The 18,914-nt window shown below is 40.0% G+C and overlaps 1 protein-coding gene across 1 annotated transcript; it reads left to right on the plus strand.

Moving 5' to 3' along the window:
• Positions 1-490: 490 nt before the first annotated feature.
• Positions 491-12,620, plus strand: MPLKIP (M-phase specific PLK1 interacting protein). Its single transcript, XM_063158307.1, has 2 exons — positions 491-882; positions 6,791-12,620. The coding sequence occupies exons 1-2, from the start codon at positions 529-531 to the stop codon at positions 6,992-6,994; spliced, it is 558 nt and encodes a 185-aa protein (XP_063014377.1). The 5' UTR covers positions 491-528; the 3' UTR covers positions 6,995-12,620.
• The last annotated feature ends 6,294 nt before the right edge of the window (positions 12,621-18,914 follow it).

The raw sequence follows: 18,914 nt of genomic DNA on the forward strand, positions 1-18,914 counted from the left end.
TTGAGGAAAATTGAAGTGCTTTTTAAATGTCACTCTGTTTTTTCAATCGGGACTGCTGCAACACGTAGCATTCGCAGGCTGAGACTCCAGAACAAAGGCGCACAACGAGCATATCTGTAGTGACAAGAACTGTGAGGCAAACCCTCGCTTTGCTTTACAGTAGTTCATTTCGTTGTTTTTAGCAGCTGTAGAGCCGCGGGCATTCGCTGACAGCCACGCTGAGTCCAGGGAAGCCGTGAGCTCCATCCTCTGAGTTACCAGGCATCTTCTGAGACTCCTACTCCAGATTACTCCTCTTCAGCTGAAGGGCTCGGCGTGCCGGGTCGCTGTGTGAGGCTGCCGGGCCCTCTCTCCCGCCTCGGGATGGGACGGACGGCGCCTCGCCCTCCCGCCGCGGAACGTTTGGAGGCCGGAACCTGCCGCCCGCCCGGCGGGGAAGAGGCGGGGAAAGAGAAACGAGCGGACGCGCCGCGGCCGCCATTGCACAGGTTCCGCTCCCGCCGCCGCCATTCCCGGCCCGTCCCGGCCATGTACCGGCCGGGATTCCGCGCACCGACACCTCCCTACGCGGGCGGCGGCTTCCGGAGCCCTCCCTCCGGCGGAGGACCCCTGCCGCCGTCTCCGCGGGGCTACGGGAGCCCCCACCACACGCCGCCCTACGGCCACCGGCCCGGGCCCTACGGCAGCGGCCTCTCGCCCCGCGGCGCCGGGTTCCACGGGCGCTTCGGGAGCCCCTCGCCGGGGGCGCAGACCCCGCGCAGGCCGCAGAGCGTCAGCCCCCGGTACCCGGCTCCGTACGGCGGCGCGTCCCCGGCCGGGGCGCCTCTGCACCCGCCGCCGCAGCACAAGCGCTCGCCCGGCGGCTTCCAGAGGCACTTCCAGGTATGGGGCAAGGCCAAGAGGGACACGGGGAGCAAGGAGAGAGGGAAGGGGAGAGAGAGGGAGGGAGCTGCTGCTGCTGCTTCGCAGCGAGGCCCGTAGCCCGCTGCGGGAAGGCACACCGGGGCCTTGTGTCAGCGCAGCACCCACCCGCCAACAGGATTTTCAGGGAAGAGCGAGGCTTGAACTTCACAGGGCAACACCAGCTTTTCCCCCGCCCGTTCCCCCGCGGTAGCGAGGACGGACAGAGCACCGGCAGCTGTGAGATGAGGAAAGAGAAGAGGCCGCTAGGCTGGCGCAGCTTGCTTTTTCATACTCTGGCATATGAAGGTAGAGAATTAAACACCGGCCAAAACGACAGCAGTCACCTTCCTGCCTCCCTCTGATCGGTTTTCTTTAATGCGCGGGTGAAGGGCGGCGTGCGTTTGCTTTGCCCGGGTTGTCGTGCATCGTGGGAGCTGCCCTATCCACACCCTCTCCACACGGAGTTTCCAGGGACACGGACAGAGAAAAGGAGTGCTCCATTAACGAGAATTAAGCTGAGGCTCCTTTAAGCAGAAGTGATAGCATCTGTTGTGGTAGTAGGCTCTCATTTTAAAGTCTTTGCTTTGCACCGAAAGCTTCCTGAAAGCCAGCAACAGCAGGTTCTATGAGCTAAGCTTCTTTCCAGCTGTGTTAGTTGTGGCATGTGACTGGCAATGCACCCGGGGATGGCAGTTCTCAGGAGAACAGCTTTATGTATATAACTGGCTTTATGCAATATTAGAGAAGCCTTAAAAGTGTAACAAATGACACGAGCAGTACAATGATAATTTTTTTTGTGCTCTTATTGATACTTGGAGGATTAAATATGATAATGAAGTCACATCACACTTAATAGAGATTAGTAAAATCTTAATGTGCCTGTACTGCATTGTCACGTGTCCACTGAAGATTAGTATTTTGTTATTTTCTTATGATTCAATTAACTCAGAAATCTCATGGCTGGTGGAAGGGGATCATTACAAAATTTATACTGCCTTCAGGTGCTGACTGTCTGTACAAAATTTATATTGTCTTCAGCACAACAACAGAGACTTTCCTGGTGTGGAAGCCAACAGATTGCATAACCTCAGTGCCTTTTGAAAAAGCCAAGTGCTGCACATTATGGAGGGACAGTTTATGTCATTGATGTCTAATTTTCCTTTAAAAGATCATTCTTTGGCTGTTCAATTAAGTGGTTTTTTCAAAGCCTGCCTGTCATGGGTTGGTGCTGGTGCAGTGCCTGTGCATCCATGAAAATGTATTTTCTCAAATGGTTACTGTGAGATGTGACCAGAAACCAAGCAGAGTAGGCTCAAGCTTAGAAATAAAGAAAAAAACCTTTAACCTACCCTGTAATAAAAGGAACACACAAAATTCAGAATGAAAACCTTCCAAAATATTCCTCCTCCCCCCACTGAATTTCCAGCAAAGCACAATGAGACAAAACCTTGGATTCTCAGTCAAGTTACCCCCTCTCAGATAATCAATTCTCAGTTCATCAAGGGAGAGAGGAGTCTCTCTTGTACCATAGTCTACCACAGGAAACACAATTGAAACCTTTTGTGTTTCCATGTCACACATGGCACCACCTGGAGAAGATCTGCCATCGTCTCATCCTCCTTCCATGCCCAGTGCTCTCACCACTGCACATGGACCAGAGCTGCTTCTAGGGTTCCTTTTAAGGATGCTTTGCCAAATACCAAATAACAGAGACTTCTCATTTTGGGACAACAGTCCCCCCCCATTTTCACCTTCCCTGGTTCCAAGAGTCTTCAGAACAGAGATCTTCCCTGAAGATGGAAGGCACCACCACACCCTCCTCATCTTTGTTCACTCTACTCCTGCACATGGTGTCACTGCAGCAGGTCACTCTCTTGGCTCAAGTCATTGCCCCCCCTAAATGCAGTCTCTGTGTCACAGGAAAAATGGTTCTGTCCATGGCTGTACAAGAAAAGTCCAGCCAAAGGTCACTCCATCATCTCTTCCCACCTAGGATTCTTTCCCATTTTCTTCTGACATCTCAGGTCCCAGGCTGTCTCTCTTCTCTTTGAGATCAAGGAGAATTAGTGTTTCACAAGGTTTCCTTTGTCTAAGAAAGGGTTAGCTGCACTGACCAGAAGGAAAGAGAAAGTCCTCTGGGAGTTCTCTGCTTTTAACTCCCTGTCTTCTCAGAGTGTATCAGTGTCTTCAGAGGTTACACCAGGTGTCAGTAATTAAACCTGACCACTGATTGGCTTGGCTGTAACTTCCTGAAAAACTCACTCCCCTGTCAATCGACTCTGCCTTAGAATTAATTGAGCAGAAGAATATGCAGGAATCCTTTTTGTCTTTAGTTTTAGTTAGTTTTGTGTCAGCACCTGAGGATGGGAACTTTCCCATAGGCTCCCTTCTTGATGTAAGAAGCCTGACATAAAGTCTGGTTACATTCTGAGGTAAGAAGCATGAGATAAAGAAGGTCCAAGTTTGAATCCAGTCTCAGACTGTCACAACATCTTCCCTTCTCCGCTTTCCTTCTTTAGACCTTGTGTGTAGTTTGGGAGCACTGGCAGCTCCTTCAGAGACTCAGAGGATGGTGAATGTCTGTAGCTCTGCCCAGGGCTGAAGAAATGTGTGAGTCTGCACTTTGCATGTACATGAGCTGTTCTGCCTGGGAGGGCAGTAGAGGCAATCACAGAGGGGGTTAGTCTCATAAACCATGAGTCCCCATCTGCTTAGGTGTGGACAAGGATCTCTGCCCATGAGGCCACAAATAGATTCAGATGGAAAGCCCTTTTGTGTTTTCTGAGCATCAGGTTTCTTGTGAGGCATGTGCATTGTCCCCTCTCCTCTGTAGATCCTGCTAAGTGAACTCCAGTGCCTTTGACATTTATGATGTACAGTCACTTTTGAGATTAAAGTCTTAAGTGGCCCTTTAAAATTGCATTGGAAAATCTAAAAGAGAGTTTATGTTTACCTTAGTGTTCTATTAATGTCATGCCATTAGCATTCTGTACTCATTTTGTGCTCAAAGGCTTTCATTCTTTGAAACAAACAGAAACTGGAAGGAAAACATACTGAGCTTGTTTTTTCTGAAATGGCTTACTCAACCTTTATGTGGCCAGTACTTTACAGCGCTTTCTGGTTTTTCCACAGAGGTGCTTCTGCTTTATATTTTATGAAAACATGTTTCTGGAAACAAGGGCCTGTAGTGACAGGACAAGGGAAAATGCCTTTAATCTGTATGAGAGTAAATTTGCATTGGAGATTAGGGAGAAGCTCTTTACTGTAAGGGTGGTGAGGCACTGGAACAGGTTGCCCAGAGAAGATGTGGATGCCCCATCCCAGGCATTGTTCAAGGCCAGGCTGGATGGGGTTTTCAGCAGCCCAGACTAGTGGGGGGTGTCTGTGCCCTCGGGAGGAAAGTTGGGACTAGATGATCTTTAAGGTCCCTTCCAACCCAAACCATTCTGTGATATCTCATCTCCACTTAGAATTCACTTAAAGGTAACGTTTTATTCCCTACACTCAGCAGGAACTATTGAACTAGCTGCTAGCAGCTGCTTTGGAATGGTATGGACCAAAAATTGTTACAGAGAGTAAAAGAAACGCCACCCTTTTGAAGTGGTGCAGTTGTGGGTTTTGTGGACTGTGCATATGCCAGTGGCTGTAATTACATCAGGTGAAGCAAGCTGATAAAGGGAGAGACTGTCCCCAATTTCAAGGCAATATTACTCCACTCAGTAATTTTTTAATGAATAGCACTAAAAGCTGTGCTTTTCTACTCCAAAGAGAGATTTGTTATCTAGAGAAAAAGTACTGAGCATAGATTGACTTTTTTTAAGCAAAGTTCATTGAGAAAATGCTGTTGGCCTAAGTGACAACTAATAGAAAGTTTTTTTAAGCTATCTTTGGTACCAGGTAGTGCCTCTTGCACTGAATGGTTTCACTTGTACAGGGAGAGCTGATTTCCTTTTCCACAGGTCTGTAACGTAAATAATCACATTTTGGTTTTCTTCCCTAAAAATAATTCAGAGGGGAAAAAGCATGTGATGACTAGTGTTCTAAACTTAAATAATCTACATGCTTTCATGTACTGAAGGCTGTCAATCTTGTATTACAGAATAATAAATTTCCTATATTTCAAAAATGCTAAAATATTAGTGTAATGTCAGTGTTACAGATGGCCTGCATCACACTGTAGTGAAATTAAAGATTATTAAATAAATCCATATGAATGAGCCTTACCATTGAATTATTTTGCTCCTTACCTGAATACTGCAGATCATTTTATCAGCTCATGTTTCTTTTGCCTTCTGCAGATTAAACATGGCAATAAATGAGCTCCACACTCAGTCTGTTTTACAATGTCAAAAGGTCTTCATTAAATGTGGTAATTTAGGGATGGTGGGGGTTTGTGTTTGTTTAGTTTCACTACTAAATGTGAGTACTTAACATAAATGTCACTGTTGCTAGAGCATGTCAGCTTATTCTAGGAAACTCCATGCCCCTTAAAGAGTTTTTAGGTGTATTCTGAGGTGATTCTCTGACCCTCATGGGGTTTGATACAATACTGTAATTCACCACCTTTTAGAAATTCTTGTGTGTCGAGATCATCCTCTTAGCTACATAACCTGTCTGCAAGGAATCATCAGAAACACGTATTCTGTAAATAAGACACAGATTTGTGTCTAATGTTCCTACCTTTGATCCTGTATCCATTATCATCAGACTTCAGGAGCTCCTGAAAAGTTCTTGCTGGAAACACATCAACACGTTCCTGCACAGCACATTAGCAGAAGTAGATTCAAGCTGTTTGAGTGAAATCTGTTATTCAGGCTAAACACTGGGTCTTCATGGCACCATATCTCAGTTGTGCTCAGAAATTGTTTTACGTGATCTATTTACATAGATATTAGGGCTTATAAGTCAAATTCAAATACCATCACTGCTGATCCAAAAATTCAGGGGTGGCTGGGTTGTGGGGGAAAGCAGCCATTAATCAAGTGCTTTAATCCTGTTTTACAAAATCTGATAACCAGACTCAAGGCATCCTGTTGCTCTGACCATACAGAATGCAATGGGCATGCCTGGAGATTACTGTGTATCTGTAGTATGGGTTGCTTAACTTTGGTTAAAACAATTTAAATAAATACACATTTAGATAGAACTTCACCTTTTAGAGGAGTGAATCTGAGGAGAACAATGGATGATGCTCACAGGTGAAGAAGATCATAGGAGATCCTTTATGTGAGCACTCTTTAAGCTGCAGACTTGTAGCAGCTTTACAGAAGCAATTGTTGTGATCCTTGATCTTAAAAAAAAATCAAATATGAAAAGCTCCCTGCAGAAGCCAATACCCACTAAATCACTGATTACCACTGAGATTGTATATAAAATAAAGTCATGGGTTTTCAAATTTCACAGAACACTGGTTTGGTTAAAAGAAGATGAATTCCCCAATGAATTCTTTGTAGCTATTTGCATTATAGAATGCTGTGTTCAGTCTGTAAGTACTTAATATTTGACTTCTGCTCTTTTTAATATTGTCAGCTCTTCCTCAGCCTCTAATTCCCTGTTTTGTTGTTCAGTTTTTTTAGACATGTTGACAGATAATGAAAAATAGCATGAGCTGCTTTTCTGCAGCTATATGCCAGAGTGATGTAAACAAGTATTTGGAAGAAGATTGTGGGTAGTGCTTTTTTCTTATCCTGGTAAATCATCACTTAAAAGTAAAATACATTAAAGTTAATATTTCCTGAGGAGGATGCAAGATGTAGTAATTAAAATTAATAATCAGCTTCAGAGTTCTACTGCAGTAGAAGGAAACATTTTAAATTTTTTTTACATTCTTTTCTTAGTTTGAATTAGACTATTAAATGTTTCTTTACCTGATGATTTTCTTCCAAAGGGATCACCCAGGACATCTACTCCATTTGGTACAGCGCATGGCAGAGAGAAAAGAGTCTCTAATGATGTGGAAAACTATTACAGACCTTCAATGCTTGAGGACCCATGGGCTGGCCTAGAGCCAGTGTCTGTTACAGACATAAACCAGCAATACAGCAGTGAGCAGACAACATGTGCTGGCAAAAAAGGGAGGTATTTCAGCTAACACTTTTAAAGGCCAAACAATTCCATCTTGTCAGGAAAACTTTGGGACAGAATCTTTATACTTGCACAAGATGAACAATAATCAAGACCTTAGATAATACTTTTATTTCATCACATGTCCACCCTTTTATCCTACCTTTTTTTATTGCATTGGATATTTTTATGTATGGGAGGCAAAAGGAGTGGTAGGAAAACTTACATTTCTGGCTATGTGGAAGTGCCTACCAGCTCTGAAGAACAGTGTTCTTTAATCACCAGCGACTGATTTGTGACTGTTAAAGCAAGTTTCCATATACTTACCTCTCCCATGCCAGACTGTTAGCCTTCTATTGTAAAGTCTTTTAGGAAGTGGTATTTTTTGTTTCAACATTTTTAGATTTAAATAACTTGGAAATAAAATAAAGTTTTGTAAATCCTTGTTTTGTAATGTATAAAGAATATTTTAGGAGCTTTGTTAAGGTGAACACATTAACAGTAATTCACAACACTGAAATTAGGTGACTTCTGTGTGTTTGTATGCTGTAGTTAACATCTGGTTTTGTGCATAATAATTTTTGTTAATTGCAGTGTAATGTGAAATTGAAACATGACTTATAACCATCTCAGGAAACAAATGTATTGGTTTTGGAAAGTTTAATTTGTTGAACAAACTCAAGTCACAAACTTAATTCTGGAATTACTTGCTTTTGTGTTTAAAATATATATATTTGGATCAATATTAGAAATTTCTGGATTATAGTAACAAGTCTGCTCATTGACAGTTTAAGTCTAAAGAACACATAAAACATCAAGCTTAAGTAAATGCAAATTTTCTTTCTGGATCCACCTGCTAGTATAGTGCAGAATGAGTGACAGTTTTTGTTACACAGTTGACATTAGTACATGCATAGCACCTTTTTTAAATCCATTTTATATTTTTCAATTATTTTTTATTTTTACTTAGAGCAGGCATCATTGCCAGGAGAATTGATTTGTGTGTGTACATGCTATATTTTTATACTGAAGAGGAAAGCAATGCTTTGGGTTTTTTAGAGCTTGTCTTTACATGGAAGATCCATGCTTAAATTCAGGAGTGAATATCATAATCTAGAATAAAAAAGACATAGTTCCAGCTGCAGGCATGTTCTTAACTTGCCATGTTACAGCTGCAGTAGTTAGATAAATTTGTTGTTGAACTTAACACGATTTGTTTGTTGATCTTGGCTTTTAAACCAAGGTAGAGTGTAAAATCTTTGTTAGATAAAACCATTAGTTTAGTTTTCAAAATGCATGTGTTCTTTTAAGCTTCTTATGTACTCAAAACTTATTTTTGTAGTCCTGAGTCAGGATTAGGTAGAGAAGCACAGGAAATCCCATTAAACTGTTCTTAGTAGCTTGTCTATGGCTGAGGTGGAACAGTCCTCTGTACTCTTTATCTGTTTCAGCATAGGATGTGTCAGGTTAATACTGCCTTCAGGAACAACTTCAGACTGTGAGGGGAGCTTAATATGTTCAAATGTTCTGAGTCTCTTGCACTCCTAGGACCACAGTCTAAAGTATGTCACTTGTGTGTCTGTTATTTTAGTATTATATCCAAAAAGGCTGCCTCAAGAACTGAGAACATAAAGCCTGCTGGATATCAAGAATGGTTAAATCTTCATCCCAGAATCAAAAACTGGTGCCTTAAATGGCAGCTATCAGTATTGTTTTCTTTAATAGGTACCAGCTAAACTGAGACGACAATTTGTAGAATTTATACATACGTTAATCAACATCATTGTGAAAACTGAAGTGTAAATTTTTCTTTCCTTTTTTGTTTTTTCAACCTTGTCAGGTGCTGTTAAGCTCACAGAAAAAAAAAAATTGCAGTGTGCTTAATCAAGTGCCCTGTTTCTTTGCCGTTTCCCATGTAATTGAAATGCAATTTATTTTTTGCAATATTTGGTGATCTTGGAGAACAAATATGATTTTATTTAAGAGAGTAAATTCATGATGTGTTCTCAGTTAGATGTGATGAGAGTCTGGGTTTGGAAGGGAGAAAGGAAAGGTAAAGGATTCCTGAGAGAAAAGAGACTGTTAGAGGTGGGACTTCTTACAGAGTAGCCAGTATGAGCTGCCCTTGCACATTGCAAGGATGGATTTTTCCACTTTGGCATTGCAGTTGACCCAGGCATCAACTGGAACCAGGTGTCAGACATCAGTGAAGGTAAATCTTCCAGAAAGAGAACTGAGAAAATAATAATGAAACACTGTTTAATCCATGCAGACCTTCCACTATGTCGTCTGTTAAATTGCTGCTTCAGTGCACTTCAGGATATGACTCAACAATTTTAAGTACATCATACTGCTAAAGGCTACAGTCATTTGGTCAAGAATCAGCACCAAAAACTTTAAAATTATTCACCTTTCTGGCTTCTGGGAGAAATTCTGTAATTACAGTAAAATTTAAATATGTCATTGTTGAAGAGCTGTAAAATGCATGAACACGTGTTCAGAACTATAAATATAATGTTCTTAAAGTCAATTTAAGCTTTGCCTTTTTTGCCATGATATCTGTTAAGCTTAAAAACATACCTCCTCATCAGTTTTTTTTTTTTCTTTTTACCATTTGGCAAACATCTGATGGAGAGAGGATATATCACTTCCTCATTTGATAATGAAGCCACTTCATGCTACCACTATGACTCTTAAAATAGCATGTGATGATAAAATGTAAAGCACAAAATACATCATTTTTTCATGAGCCCGTGAAACAAAATAGTGCTTATGTTTTTTTAATGAAGAGATTCCTCTGTACTGAACACAATATATGGGCATTGCTCTTTCTTCAACAGACTTCATAGATTTGAAGGTAAGTTAGCTTCTTTTTCAGAAGTTTGGGTTTATACACCATACCATTCTGTTTTGTTTGCCTTGTGTTTGTCAAGTCCATTTGACTTTCTCTTCAGTTGTTTTAAATTGTAACTCATGAGTAACTCTTCCAGCAAAAATGTAATTCACTTGTTGCTGTTTTTGCTCCTGTATTTAAAATTGAACTGCATCACTACCACATTAACAGTAACAAGAACTTAAATCAGCCGAGGACGTGTGTAATGCAGCAATACCCTGGGTGGGGAGTAACCTCAGGATGTGCAAATAATAGTTCAAACTTCAGCTTTGGGTTTTCATTCCAGCTTTATCATATGGAGTATTCATTCTTCTGTGGCACTCAGCACACGCATTGAAATTGTTAAATAATTTAGCATATTAAAATAAAAATTAAAATGAGGTATTAAAATTTCATGTTAAACTCCTCCTCTTTAGAATTAGAAGTAATGCCTTGAGATGTAGCAATTTCCTAATGTCAAACCTGCGAACATTAAGCAGGTAAAATGTGTCTGATCAGCAGAATGGATGACTACTTTTGCAGTCAGGTTGCTTGTGTTGTTAAGGACATCTTTATGTGCTCTTAACTTTATAGAAATTATTTCAGTAGAAATCAGATGGGGAAGCATTTGAAAAATGCATTATATGGAAATTCTACAAGTAGCTGTTCACCTTCACTCTAAAGAAAAGATTTTTTATAGCATGTTTGGTTTTCAAGCTGTGCTTCTGAGTAATCTCACTGAAGTCAGAAGATTTGCTCATGCAGCTGGGATATGTAAGTATCTGATGTCACAGTTTGAAAATTCTGTCATCCATTTATCCATCAGTGCTTTTTACCAGCACTGCAGTTTATTCCTCTGCCTAGCAATTGCTCTGAATTCAAATTCATACATGGCTTTTATACGTGACTGTCTTGCAATGAATTAAACTCATTTGTAGAATATTTTCCAAAATTCTCAAGAGTAAAGACTGTTCTCTTTTCCCCAAATCTTGGTGCTTGCCTTCCTTCTGTCTTCTTGGAACTGGCAGAGGAGAGGGAGGATTGCCCACACTGATGGGTGAAGAATCGTGTTATGATTTTCATATCTCAGGCTTTCAGAAACTTGCATACCAATTGACATAGGGAACTAGATAAACTTTTTTATCATTTGAGATAGTTCAAACAACTTTTTACAGCACAAGAAACGAAAGAAATCAAGTTGTGTTTACACTCAACAGTAATGCAGTTTCAGCCTTCAGTCATTAATTCCCAACCAAAATTTTTTTTTGCCTAGAGTAAATTCTTGTATGTATGTCTCAAAAGGCACAAACTGATTCAGTTTCATTCTCTGCCATTTTCACTTTGTGTGTTTTGCTGACTTAGAAGTTAATAATTTCTCAATCTGAACTTCTGAATTTTCTTTTACAAAGTAAATAACTCTTGAATGTTCGACCTCAAATCTAGTCCTTCCCTTTAAACTGATGCTGACTCCTCCGTTTTAGATCTGGCAAAAAAGGCTTTATCTTAGCCCCATTGCTTCCTTGGTGACACTAAGAAACCTTTGCCTCCTGGGCTGGAGACAGCTGGGCAGACGTTTGGTGTGTGGCCACCCTTCCTGTCCTAGAGGTTACTCCTACACTTTGGCCATTCCAGGAGCTGTTTTGAGACAAATAGTAATCCCTTTTGCTTCACCAGCTCTGTGTGGGGTCCAAACCAAATCAGGGGTTGGTTAGTGCACATCGTGGATTTTAAATTTCAGCAACATCTTCTGCAGTAAAATCACAGGTGAATTCCACTGCCCTTTTTTCACTCATCTGTGGCTGTTGCACACTGTTGTTCTGAACTAGTTGTTTAAACATTTGTGTTCAAGAATGTAACTCCTGCAGCTAAAAGGGGTCATACCAGTACAGTTCCACAGGGAAATGTTTAATGCTGCTGACAGTCCTGCTATTCTAATCTGCACCAAAAATCTGCATTCTGTGTAGCAGTAACCATGCTGTTTGATGCTGTATTAAACTGCACTTAAACCTGGTATGCATAAGTATTTGGCACAGTCCAATTGCTGTGTATTCAAGGTAGTTAGAAGCTGTTACTGTAGAGCCAATGGGTTCAAATCCTTGTTGTATGTATGAGGAAATTCCTGTGAGTTCAACCTGCTGAACATGATGCCAATGGAACTGCTAGTATACCAGTAAAGGGAAGAAAAAAACCTTTTCACACTGATGGCAAATGATTCTCTTGTCAAGTATCACAGAGCTGCTGCTAAAACAAGGGAAGAGGAATCAAGCTAATTGAGAGCTTCTGTGGATGACTGCACAGCATAAAGTACAAATAACAGGGCTGACATAAGCTTTAAAAAGCACTGATTGCCAGCTTGGGAGTAGCATCATCAATAATTTGATAGTAAGTAGCAATTGCAGTGTTCTTAAATCAAACCATCACCTCCTGTGGCTTTATTTTTAGGTTAATATAAAAGAAGGCTTTGAGCTGTATTCCCTTAACAGATGTTGGAAATTAATGTTACTATTCCTACAGTTGAGTTTGCAGAAGACACTGTCTTCATCACTTGTCTGTGAAGTTCAGTTTCTTTGCCTTTTTTTTTTTCAAGATAAGAAAAAACAGGATTTGAAAATCTCAGGGATTGTAACAAAGATAAAAGGGAGAATTAACATGTGCAAATGGTCCAAGAGTACAACTTGATTAAATAACTATAAGAAGGCACTGTTGATTACTTGGCATTGCACTTTCCTAAGGCTGTTTCCCTTGTCTGTAAATTTTTAATAAATTTTTAATAGCCTCCTGATTCCTGTGGCAATTAAATTACACTAAGGAAAATGATTGGGTTGTTAATTTCCACATGTTGGAAAGCTGTTTGCACACTATGGGCAACAGGTTAAGAAACTGTGATAACTGTTTGCAAATGAATGAGCTGCCAAATTGTGTCACTGTTGGAACTGAAGACACCTCACTACCAGCAGTGTTCCTGTGCTTAGAATAGTTTCTAAAAATACCAAGCATGTAGAAAGCTTGTGCAGAGAACCTTTGAATCTGTGTTTTCAAGGTATTGCACGTGGTTGGTTTTTCTGACGATATTTAATTTCCTCTCACAACAATTGCTGCGTGTTTTATACATTGGCTGTCCTGTAGCCTGTCATCCTCCTCACTGCTGTGAGTGAGGAAGAAATAGTTACTGTCTATATTTTGTGAACATACTACTGGTAGCAGCCCAGTTTAGTTTCTCTCTGCTATTAGATCATCCACATTAACCAAATCTCTATGGTCTTACAGCTTGCAGAGTAGATTCTGGTACATTATTAAACATATCCACAAGGCTTTGTGTACTTCATTTTTCAAGCAAACAGTTTTAAGGGACCTACCAAAAGTGGTTGTTTAACACACACAACCCCACCCAATTCTGTCCGGAGAAATAACTTAGGCAGTCTTACCCCAATTTTTCCTCTCCAGAGAGTTTTCAGTTGTCTCTTCCCTGCCCCCCCCCCCTTTTTTTTTCAGTACTGTCCATAAGCAGCCATAAGTTAAGGCTCTTCTGCCTTGGTTTTCCATGAAAATAACTATATCCTCCCTACCCTTTCCATTGGAATATGTTCACTCCACCCTTCAGGGCTCTGCTGGAGGGTTTGATGGAATCAGTGTCATCCAACCACGCAGCACATTCAGTCCCTACAGGTCCTGTTAGTTGACATTGCTGGAGATGACCAAATTATGACAACAAGTCATAATTCTAATAATAATAATAATAACAAGTCTAATAATAAGTCACACAGAACCCTGCTGACTCATCTGAATGACCCTGCACTGGTTGAATGGTGGACTTTGTTGTCAGATGTGCAGTGAGAATTGTAAAACACAGACATGACCTTGCCATAGTGGCCACCCTTCAGATTTAAAAAAAGCCACTGCTGAACATGCAGACAAGTAGTGCTCAAATCTGTGTTAAACATTGCAAATTTAGCAATAATAAACAGGCAAAACCACTCTAAAAAGACAACAGAAAAAGAGTGTAAGAACACAGGCAAAGTGTTGCATTGATCCCAGTTCTTTCTGATAGCTTCCCAACACAACCATCTCTTAAATACGTAGATTTTCACTAAGATAGCCTCATTGATGGTACACCAAGTTGGATGGAGGAAAAGATACCTCATGAAAGAAAAAATACCAAGTATTCTTGCTGCAGCAGCCACAGGATCTATTACTGTTTTCAAATCCATGAATGACAAGAAAGCAGATATGCATTTCAGAGACAATTGAGTTTGGTGGGCAGCAGAAATCAGAAGGTTGTCTGTCTGCCTAGGGACCTTTCCTACTCAATATATTTAATCATTTACTGCCAGTTTGAAAAGACAGTTCAACTTCAGTCCAGCACTACTTACTGCAGTGCTAAATTCTACATAGACACTTTTGAACAACCTGAAGATCTGCTACAGAGCAACTGCTTTCAGGCTTGAAACCTTTCAATGAGCAGAAGGAAAAAGCAAGGTTCTGGTGTCATTCTCACTGTATTAATATATCAGAGAAAAACAGCAGAAACACATCTAGTCAAAGCACATGGCCTAAACAGCAGCTAGTCTGTCTCTAGGTAAGCATCCCAAAATAAATAATCCAGTTTCAGGCCTGGCTCATCAGGATCATCAGTTCAGCCAACTTGCCCCTCCAGCACCCCCTGGCATGGAGACAATTCCAGGTGAAAGGGTCTGCACCCTCAAAACCACACCATTGGCACCAGCCATTCTCAGTCATTTGTAATATCACAGTGTCAGCACAGAACATGGACAAGAGTCCAGAACATGTTAAAGGTGTCTCCATAAGGGACACAAAAGGGTAGAAGTCTGAAGAAGGGTAAGACTTGCATTCATTCCCTCACTCTGTTTCTTCACAGGCTCCACAACATCATGGCCAAGCCCTGCATTTTCTCTGGAGTCACTTTCCACAAGTAATTCTGAATATTCTTTCTGTGGCTGACACTTCAGTTGAACCAGATATTTCTCTCTTAAAGACTTCCACTCTTTTGTGACTTAAGCTATCCATAAATTATTTTTTTATTCTTAATGTATTGATTTATTATAAAATAAGCATTTAATTTATGATTCAGAGCTATGTGTATCACAAGAAGATTTTTCAATTCTGAGCTATCACTGTTCCCCCAGTTCTGACAAAGCAAATACAAATGTTTTCAAATCTCAGAGATTAAGACTGAATAGTTTAAAATGTGTTTCAAACTAAGCTTGCCGATGGCTGGGACAAGAAAGTTAATTCCAGTGAGCTTTCCCAACAGTGAATCTTAGAACGGGAGCTGCCTGTGACCATCTTTTTTATAATAATGTTGTTGCAACATCAATTGCAAAGCAATTTACAAAGGTATTTCAGTCTGTAACAATCTGCTTTCAATCTGCTTTTTCTGCCTGCAGTTTTCACAATCCTGCTTCATCATTTTTGTCCTGAGGTCCTATTGAATTTTTGCTTATTATTATTTCTTTTCACTAGTTGCATGTTTTAACGATCTTTCAAAATGGTAAAGAAAAATTAGTTTTAAAGTTCCAAGTAGTGTCTATACATATTAAGTCCCAAAGAGTGAGTGAAATCAAAAACTTGGATGATTCTAGTTGTGAAGAGGTATGGGATACAGAGTTTTCAGCATCCATAAAGCAGTAAGTGAAATACACTTTTTGCTAAGAAATGCTACATAGATTTTGGTCAAATCCCAAATCTCACTGTCTATCAGTTGGTGGTAGAAAGAAGTATATCCTGTGAAATCCTGCACAATGTTATGTCTGAGCCTCACCTGGCAACTCCCATGTAAAATCACCAGTTTTGTTTAAACCACAACAAGGACACAATATTTAAAGACTTGCCTTTTTGGTATCCCAGGCAGAAAGAGTTAAAACCATTCACAGCTTTTTCTTGGAATTTCCCTCTCCTCTCCAGAGAGGTCTGTTCTGGAGTCATGTAAACACAGACATCTGCTTGCTGTCACTTCACCCTTATTTTGAATTCATAAGAATAGAAAGAATCCCAGAGGGAGTTCCAGACCAGGCCACTTTCAGCCACCAGCCCTCCATGCCTTTATCCAGTAAAAAGGCAGATGACGTGCTGGGGCTCATACATATTTCATGAACCTTCTGGCTTTGAGTTTTGTTAAACTTTGAAGTTAGAAATGCAATTCATTCTGTCTGAAAATAGTATCAAACCAAATTTATTTTTCATATAAAAAGCGGACAAAACTTTTTTATACCTAAAGTGTGTAAAGGAAATTGTGAAGTACAGTAAGCTTATGGTAAGAAGACCACTAAACTAGAGTTGCTGTCTTGAACAAAAAGTTTTCTAGGCAAAGTCTGTTGTTTTAGTGGGAGTCTCTCCATCTCTTGTGCTTCTCTTTGGAAGTACAAACAACCTCTTTATATGTGATTTAGAAATCAGGGCTCATCTTTTAATTACTTTGCCTCTCTGTGACTCCAGACAGGCAAGTGTGGAAGACCTGAGCAAATAGGAGAACATTCACTGTAGAAAGAGCTTTAATCCCTATATCCTGCTAAACAGAAATTCACATTACAGATGTAAACATTACTTTTAATGTAAAGCTAAACCAACACATCAATTTGATTTCATTAAGCAGCAAATCAGTCTTCAGAGTAGATAACATTATTAGTTCAACATTTTGCATATGGGAAAATGAATGGATAGCAAGAGGAGATGTCTTGCTTAAGCCTTATTATTGTTTAGTGGCAGAAGAGAACCTCGTGTTTTCTGCCCTTCCTATTGCATTCCCTAATCAATAACATTTTTAGATCAAGTTTCAAATGCATTGCCTTTCTGGAAGGAGGGGTGCCAGTAGAAAGTCAGCCATGCTTTCCAACACACGGTAGTGATGCGTGGTAGCTGTTTAATTCTGTGAGAATCTCTCTCACTCTCTGCTGTAACTGTTCATTAAATGTTCCAAATCCTGATAGAGCTCTGAAAGGAACTCCTTAATTTCCTCAAGCACTTTTCAAATCTACTGTAGAGAATAAAAATAGAAACATTGCTCTTAACAAAAGAATAAGCATTCAAGATGAGAATCTCCATGCTTTCTTTGATAACCTACATGTTTGTGTGCTCCACAGCTCTCCAGGAAAGAGTCTTCCAAGGCCAAAATATGTATGCCAAATTATACATAAATTTTTTTAATGGAAAGTGGTTTTATTAAAAACCTCCAACACTATTTAAAAGGGAAATTCTGACACCGGAGAATTAAATGGAAATCCCTGCTGAAGTTAACAGGGGTTCTGGTTTTCATCCCTAGTCTGAACTAAAATCTGCAATGACGGTAGGAACAATTTCAACCTAAGACAACAGTTTTAAGTTTTCATTCACAACAACATAGCAATGGAGGTCACAATCTCCTTAGAAAAGGAATATTTACTCTGTTGAATTTCACTGCATATGGAAATGATTTATGCTGTAATCAGAAGCATATCCCCATCCAGTGGAAGATTCTCAAGCAATTATCATGGAGCAAACCAGTCTTTAGCTCACTAGGCATTAATTTAACAAGATTTTTTTTTTTTTTAAGTGACCAGTATCTTCATAGCTGATTGATGCTTAATCTGGTGCAGCACCTGCTCTCTCAATCTCCTGTGGTTCAGCCTATCAGATTAATGAGTCAGAAAGCCAATTGTGAGAGTATTATAAAATGTATTGTAATAAACTTTCCATGCTTCAGAACAGAAAAATAATCCACAAATTGATTTCCAGAGTTGAGGTTTCAGGTCCTAAAGGGTTTTTTGGTTGGGAACTCTTTTTGGACAGGAGCTTTAAATGACATCATCACTTTCTAAAGCATAGAGCTGTCATCATAACTATAAGTCTTTTCATGTATTTTATTTTTTAATAGCTACAGAAAATCAAGACTAAAAATGTTAATGCATTTCTACTAGTGGTCAAGCTGTGCAAAGGCTGAATTTATATTCCAGCAATATGTAATACTTCACATGATGTAGATGATGTTTTACAAAGCACAGGGTGTAGAAGTGTAACAAATCTGATTTCTTGCTTTTTATGACTACCTACAGAGTGCTTAATGACAGCTTGGGGCAGCTTTTGCCTTCCCATTTAGGAACAATTTTAGAACTGCTCTGAAGACAGTAGGAGCTGCCACCTTCCCCACTGCACTTTGGAGCATGCTACCAATAAGAAATCTATTCCCATTTCTTGTGTCTGCTTATGTGCCGATGAATTTAATAATGCTGCTGTGGATGTGTTCCCTCTCCTGTCCTGTGAAAGCCTTCAACTCAGTCACAGTGCAACTTGGCAAGGCATTACACAAGCAAATGGTGATTTCTTGGAAAGGGTGGAGCCCATGTCCTGTGAAACACTGCATAGCAAAGCAAATGCTTTTGTGTTTTTCATGTCAAGCTGTTGTCTCTGCATTGTGTAAAAACTTGGTCAGTTATCACCATTTGCTATAGCAGGAGCTGTTTTAAATATCCATCACACTTACAACACAAGAAATAGATTCCCTCAAATTGAGGGAAGCATCTATATTTGATGTTCTTTCTACTCTGCATTTGAATCCTGACTTCTTCCTGTTAGCTGCAGCCTCTTATGTTGCCAGAATAAGGTTTTAAACATTTTTATTTACTGAATATAACTGATCCCTCTCATTCTCATAGCATTTTCCCCCAGATTCTTTGTAGAAAATTGATGATTTCACCTAAATTTAAACTACCAGCTTCCGTATTATATCATGGACCGCAATGACCATATTTAGCCCTGTTGGATGCTCCTTACTCCCCTTCTGCTCTTGCCACCACAAACATGTCATATGGATTAAATATTTAGACAGAAATATACTTTAGTCAAGACAGGAAGGAAGCCTCATAGTGGGACTGCGTCTCAAACAATCCAATGCAATTTGATGGAAATACTTATTCAGTGCTTTAGTTTACAGCTTCCCATAATGAAGGGCATAGTGTAATAGTTTTTACAATACAAAAGCTCCATAATGCTGAAATCTTAATACAGGACTGAGGAATGAAAAAGGGAAAAAAAGAAAAACAACAATGGAAGAGCTTGCAAGATAGCAACAAATGACAGACACTTA

The sequence above is a fragment of the Melospiza melodia genome, chromosome 1 (assembly GCF_035770615.1).
Source record: "Melospiza melodia melodia isolate bMelMel2 chromosome 1, bMelMel2.pri, whole genome shotgun sequence".
Lineage (NCBI taxonomy): Eukaryota > Metazoa > Chordata > Aves > Passeriformes > Passerellidae > Melospiza > Melospiza melodia.